This window comes from Apaloderma vittatum, unplaced genomic scaffold, assembly GCF_000703405.1.
Source record: "Apaloderma vittatum isolate BGI_N311 unplaced genomic scaffold, ASM70340v1 scaffold32434, whole genome shotgun sequence".
In the NCBI taxonomy this organism is placed as follows: Eukaryota; Metazoa; Chordata; class Aves; order Trogoniformes; family Trogonidae; genus Apaloderma; species Apaloderma vittatum.
Window position 1 is genome coordinate 356 of NW_009713757.1, and position 6,574 is coordinate 6,929.

At 57.5% G+C, this 6,574-nt stretch overlaps 1 protein-coding gene across 1 annotated transcript in view; it reads left to right on the forward strand.

The window, feature by feature from the left end:
* Positions 1-2,792, forward strand: part of ELF3 (E74-like factor 3 (ets domain transcription factor, epithelial-specific )) — a 3,111-nt gene extending 319 nt beyond the window's left edge. The window contains exons 2-8 of the mRNA XM_009868491.1: positions 451-672; positions 903-989; positions 1,083-1,202; positions 1,385-1,474; positions 2,067-2,183; positions 2,344-2,539; positions 2,672-2,792. Of these exons, the coding sequence (XP_009866793.1) occupies positions 451-672; positions 903-989; positions 1,083-1,202; positions 1,385-1,474; positions 2,067-2,183; positions 2,344-2,539; positions 2,672-2,792 (953 nt within the window). The remainder of the gene's footprint in view (positions 1-450; positions 673-902; positions 990-1,082; positions 1,203-1,384; positions 1,475-2,066; positions 2,184-2,343; positions 2,540-2,671) is intronic.
* The last annotated feature ends 3,782 nt before the right edge of the window (positions 2,793-6,574 follow it).

Genomic DNA, 6,574 nt, shown 5'->3' on the forward strand with positions numbered 1-6,574 from the left:
GCTGGGCGGCACAAGGTGCAGCTGCTTGGAGCGCATCAGATGTGCGACGGATGAGGGATTACTGCCCTCCTCCCCCAGCACATCCCAGGGGACAGGCTGCTGCGGCTCACCAGGAGAGTAGTTGGGGAGTACAGACCTGGAGCCGGAGGGTCCCACTGCACCAGTGGCCCTGGGGGAGGCACGGAAGAGCAGGGGGGATCCCAGCAGGGAGGCGACAAACAGCACCGAAACCAGCCTGAAGGAAGTGGGGGACTGTCAGGTTTCTGCTGTCCTCAGGGTGGGAGCAGGGCAGGGCCAGACGGGTTCTCGGGAGCAGGGCACTGAGCACCTTTAGTCCTGTGACACTCCAAGCGCAGGGCCCACTGTGCCCGTGATGGCCACGGGACCAGACGAAGTGCCCGGCCGGGTGGCACCACCCTGCCCCTGAGACCCGCTCTCCATCCCTTGCAGACAAGCCGGAGTGGTTCAGTGAGCTCCCGTACTTCTGGACCAAGGTGCAGGTGCTGGAGTGGATCAGCTACCACGTGGAGAAGAACAAGTACGATGCCAGCTCCATCGACTTCTCCTGCTGCAACATGGACGGGCACGCGCTCTGCCACTGCACCAGGGACCAGATGCGCCTCATCTTTGGGCCCCTGGGGGACGAGCTCTACGACCGCCTGCATGAGATCAGTGAGTGTCCCGATGTGCCCTTCATCCCCAAGCTTGGCAGCTCAAATCATGAGGCTGAGACCCCCCACCAGCCCAGGGCCCTGTGCCCCCAGGGCTGCCCTGGGGAGGCTGCACAGGAAGATGTGGAGGCGCGAACCAGAGTCCAGGCAGGGCTGAGCTCAGTTCCCAGTTTGTACCATTCCCCTCCATAACGAACAGGCATCACTAATCCCAGTCTCCCCCCACTGCAGCCTCTGATGAGCTGAACTGGATCATTGACTTGCTGGAAAAAGAGGATGCAACTTCCCAAGAGACCTTCCTGGACTCTGGCCACCTGGGTGAGAGCAGGGCCTCAGCTAAACCTTTTCCCCATGGATGAGGTGCTGATGCCTGGGGGACTAACCCCTTCTTCCCTTCCCTGCCCCTTCCAGAGCTGGGAGATCCCTGTGCCAAGGACTCCCTGGAGGACTTGAAGCCCACAAACCCTTTCCTATCCACAGACTTCGCCTGCTTGCCTGGTGCCATGTCCCCAGGCAGCTCCGACATCTCAGGTGAGTGTTTTGCCCTGTGAAAATTTTGCTTGCACCAGTCTTGGAGGTCTGTGGGGAATTGCCCCGGTGCTGAGGGTGGGTTTGGGTCTGGCATATGGTTGCTGGGGCCTGAGAGGAACCCAGAGGAGGCATCTCCAGATGTCAGCAGCTGGTGGTCTGAGCCCTGTCCCTTTGCATCTCAGGGCCTGTGATGTCCCACAGCCCCAACTCCCAAGACTCCGGTGGAAGTGACCTTGACCTCGACCCCACGGAAGCAAAGCTCTTCCCTGACGGTGAGTTGTTTGCTTGCCACCAGGAGCTGGGAGGGGAGGGCTCGCACATCCCATCTGGCAAAGATTTAGGGACAAGCCCTGAATAGACATCCTCACACCGGGAAGGAGAGAGGGGACTGGTTTTCTGTGCTCGTGGGTCTGTTTCTCTCTGTTTAGTGGGGTGATGGGACAGGCTCTGGGGCAGAGCTGGGTAGGCAGGGCAGCAGTGACCTTGGTGCAAAGGGGTGGGTTGTGGCAGCTGGGTGAGGACTGCACCCAGAAGTCCTGGGCATGGAAAGCTGTGTTGATACCAGCTGGCAATGACGCTGGGGACATTGGGGATGCAAGGAAGCAACAAGGTTCAGAGAAGGAACAGCGTGCTGCCGTGAGCCTAGTGGGATGAGACTGGAGGGAATCTGGAGATCTTGCTCTCAGAGGGATGTTTCCCTGGGATCTGGGCCTGAAAAAAGAGTGCAGCCCCTGATCTCTCCTCCCTGCTCCAACCCTCTCTTCCTTATGCTCCTGAGGAGGACATCTCTGTGCCCAGGGAGGGGGGAGCTTCAACCCAGCAGGCTCCGTGTGGTGTAACGTGTCCCCTTCTCTGTGTGCACAGGTGGCTTTGCAGGGACCAAGAAAGGGGACAGCAAACATGGGAAGCGGAAACGGGGACGGCCCAGAAAACTCAGCAAAGAAAGCAGAGACTGCCTGGAGAGCCGGAAGAGCAAGCACTGTATGTGGACCCCTCATGGGGGAGCGTGGGAGTGGGACCTGCCTCCGGCAGCTTGGCTCCGTGGGGGGAAGATGGGAGGAAGGGCCATGCCCCTTGGCAGGGAGGTTTAGGGAGATCCGAAGTGCAGGGACCTGGTACACAGCTTGCTCTCCTCTTCTAGCCCCAAGAGGCACCCACCTGTGGGAGTTCATCCGGGACATCCTGATCCACCCGGAGCTGAACGAGGGGCTGATGAAGTGGGAGGACCGACGGGAGGGCGTCTTCAAGTTCTTGCGCTCGGAGGCGGTGGCTCAGCTCTGGGGCCAGAAGAAGAAGAATAGCAGCATGACCTACGAGAAGCTGAGCCGAGCCATGCGGTGAGTGCCCTCCCTCATCCCCAGGAGAGGGAACCTGCCCCACCTGGTTGGGCCAGACCCACCAGGCTTGACCTGGACTCCCCAGCATGCAGGGCTGTACCCAGACCCCTGATTCCACCCCATCCCCTCCAGATATTATTACAAACGAGAGATCCTGGAGAGAGTCGATGGGCGACGGCTGGTGTACAAGTTTGGGAAGAACTCCAGCGGCTGGAAGGAGGAGGAGGGGCTCAACAGGAACAAGGAGCTGTAGGAGCCGGGGCCTGACAAGCCCCTTGGGGCCAGCCCCGAGCTGGGCTCCTTGGCAGGAACCTTCGCCTGCAGCTGCGCCTGGAAGCTGCTGCCTCGTGCAGTGCGTGAAACTCCAACCCTTGCACGGACACTGAGGTGTTTAAAGCTAATACTTGGGCTCCAGTAGGTTATTGTAAACCGTTATTTCCCTCGTTGGATTCGTACCTCCAACTGGAGCCACAGTGACTTTGATTGTTCAAAGCCTGGACAAACGCAGAGGGGAAGAGAAGTTTTAGTGGTAGCTGTCACCGCAGGGACACTGCAGTGTCACTACAGGGTCTCCTGCTGTCACCCACCTCCTGGGTGGGCAGAGGGGCAGCACCACCGTCCCACCCATGATCGGACAGGCCTTGTCCCAGCTACGGGGTCCTGTTTGTGCCGTGCTGAAGGCATCCACCATCCTGTTTGCTCCACGTGGGATGGGTGAAGCCCGTCCTGTGCAGCAGCTTCTCGGTGTGGCAACTGCTGAGGGAAGATGGGAACGTTGTGGACCTTCACCTGGCCTTGGAGAGCCCTCGGCGGGGAGAGGACTGGGGACAGCAGGGCCACTTTGCATTTCCAGCCTGGCTGCCTTGAAATAGGCCTTTTCCGTAAAAGTAGCTTCTAATTTATGTAAGACCAAAAAAAAAGCACAGAATGAATGTACAGATATATTTTTTCACGAGCAAGATGTTCCTGTGTGAGTGTGCACTGTAGGGCATGCAGGAGTCTTGTGGCGAGTGGTGGTGCTCAGCTGGACTGAGGCGATGTCCCCGTGGCACAGGCTGGCTCTGTGTCACTGCAAGAGGTGACAGCTCAGCCAGGAACCCAACAGGTGCCTGTGGCTTTGTCCTTTTTAAATGGGAACATAAGAGGAATAAATTGTTGTTTGGTTGGGTTTTTTGTACCCATCTGTCATTTTGCTTGCTTTTGTTAAATGAATGGTGGGGACCAGACTCGTGTTACCTGGGACGTCCCATTGTATGAACCACCATCCCTCCTGCCTGCTGTGACCTGGACCTGCCTGGTGATTCTGGCTCAGGCGTGTTTGGCTTGTCCCTGGGCTGGTGGGAGTGACATCTGAGCCCTGTCTCAAAGCTGGCCATGCAGAAGCATTCTGCACCTGCTCCCAATCCTTGGTCCTTCTGAGGACCCTCCAGAACTTCAGTCCTGGCACTTGCCTTTGCAGGAGGGCTTTGCTGGAGCACCCACTCCAAGCCAGAAGCAAATTCCTGGTCCCAGATCCTCGACTGCCATGGGTTGGGGTGGGATGTCTCTCTCAGTTCCCTCCATGTTAAGGTCCCTGGCCTGACTGGGGGTCATGGGGTGCAAGAGGATCTCCAGCCCCTCTCTGGCCAGTGCTCTCTTTTGAGGAATCAAGAGATGTAAGGAAGCAGCACAGGCACTGCAATATGTTTAAGACTTGCTCATCTTCCAGTCAGGCTGTTTGGGAGCCTCTCCTGGGACCTGGGTGCCTCTCAAGAACCACATCTTCAGGAGGGGGTGCTGCCAATGCCTGGCAGTGGGGGCAGCCCAAGCACACTGCATGGAATTCCTGGGGTTGGAAGCCAAGGAGGGTCTCAGATATTTTCCTGCCATGAGCTTGGCAAGTGGTGGTCCATGCATCGCTCCTGACTGGTGTGTGTTGCCTTCGTTTCCTAAGTCTTTCTAAATGCTGCTGGGCACCAGAGGAGCTGGTTGCCACCCCAGCCTCTTGCAGATGTGCAGGACCCTGATGACTGTGGACGTGCAGAGGGTAGCACTGCTCAGCTCCTGTTCACCCTCAAGGGGAATAGCCCTGGGACTCCTTCTCTAAGCTTGGAGCTTGGCCAGGCCTGGGATGTCCCGATGTCCTGGGTTTTGGCAAAATCAACACCACATCCTTCTGAATGGTTTCAGCCAATGCCTGGAGCAAGTAAGGAAGGGAGACAGCCCATCAGCAGTGGGGCGAGGGCGGGTTTTGGGACGCCCCTAGGCACTAAGGGTGCCTTGCAAAGCCTGAGATGTGTTTTTGGCAGGAGGACCCGGTCATTGTTCCCTGACTCCCCTTCCTTACTGCTGGAGAAGTGGTACAGATAAAAATCACCCTTCCCACACTTGCGAGAATGTGACCCAACACAAAAGAGAGTGAAATAAGTCCTTCAAGCAAGGTCTTACACAGATTATCTATGTTGTCTCCCAAGTCCACCTGGCCTCATCTTGAGGGTGAGGCTGGTGGCTTTAAGCATCCTCACTGCTGCTGGGGATGCCCAGGATCCTGCTTTGCCAGGACATGGATAACAAAAGAGGGGTCCAGGGGCTGGGGGGACAACAGATCTTGATGCAAGTTGGCCACAAGCTGCAATAGGGTAGATTTAGGCTGGATATTAGAAAAAAAATGTTCACAGCAAGAGTAGTCAGGCCCTGGCACAGGCTGCCCAGGGAGATTGCTGAGTCACCTTCCCTGCAGGTATTTCACGGGCATTTGGATGCGATGCTGGGGGCTACAGTTTGGGTGTGGGCTCTGTCGAGTAGGGTTATGGGTTGGACATGATGACCCCAAGGGTCTTTTCCAATCTGAAGGTTTCTATGGTTCTATGGTTTTCTATGGTTCAAGTCCCTTGTTTTGCTTTCGAACTCCTGGTGGCCATGGCCCTGGTCATCCTATCTCTCTGCCAGCAGGCTGTAGGCTCAGTGGCAGATAAAGGACCTCCTGGAGATGCTGTGATGGCATCAAGGGGGTGGTCCATGTGCATTGCCAGGGGCAGGAGGTATCCATGGGACAGATCCAACCCCTTTTGGGTGGGTTCAACTGCTGTTTACATGAGGAGTTGCCTTGCTGGTCCAGCTGGGTTGCCTGGTCTCCTGTGGTCATACCATGCAATGTCATGCCATGTCCACCCTTACAATTCAGCAAGACAGAAGAGGGGGTCTGCAGTCATGTGAAATCCTGGGGATGACAAAATCATATGGAAGACCTCCATCCCTCACCTTCTAGTGAGCTGGGCTGAAGTTGTACCGCTCCTGAACCCACACGCTGAGACGAGGTCATCAGGGTTGCCGTGTGGTGCAAGAAGAGGTCCCAGTTCCTGCGTGTGAACCAGGAGCCAGTCCGTGCTCTGGGCTGCAGCCAGACCTCAGTCACGTTCCTTGTGTAACCTTCCCCGGGGAACAGGTTTTCCCAGCTGGTGTCTGCTGGCTCCGGCGAGCGGAGGGTGCTCCAGGCCCATCCCTGACCTCTCAGAGCTGCAGCAAGGAGCAGCAGGAGGGACAACGCTGAGATGCTCAGGCTGCCCATGCAAGCGCCATGTGTGGGAGGGGGCCGGGACAGTGCTTGGTGGTGATCATGGGGACATGACGAGCAGGACAGGTGCAGAGCCAGGCCAGGGCTCACAGGAGCTGGCTGTGCTCCTGGCTGCTGTCCCTCGAGTCTGGGTTTGTGGGCGAGGTGTTTATTCTCCGTCAATAGATAACCCTGGCAGGTTGGCAGGGAGAGGGGAGCACTTTGTCACGCAGCCTGCTGCCCTGCCAAGCGCACCTTGTTTGCTCAAGCAGTTTCATTTCTTTCCCACTGTGGTTTGTGTTACCTAATTCGCCTGGGACAATGTTTAACCAGCTCCAGCAGCAGCAGGGAACCTGTCTGCCTCAACTCCTGTGTCCCCAGTGTCCCCTCCACCTGCCAAACCCCTGCCATCGCCAGCTGGGGGGCATGGGGCAGAGGCACGGGATCCATAGATCCCTCAGCTGAGCAGGCACCCTGGGCCAGAGGAGGACAGAGGCAGGGGG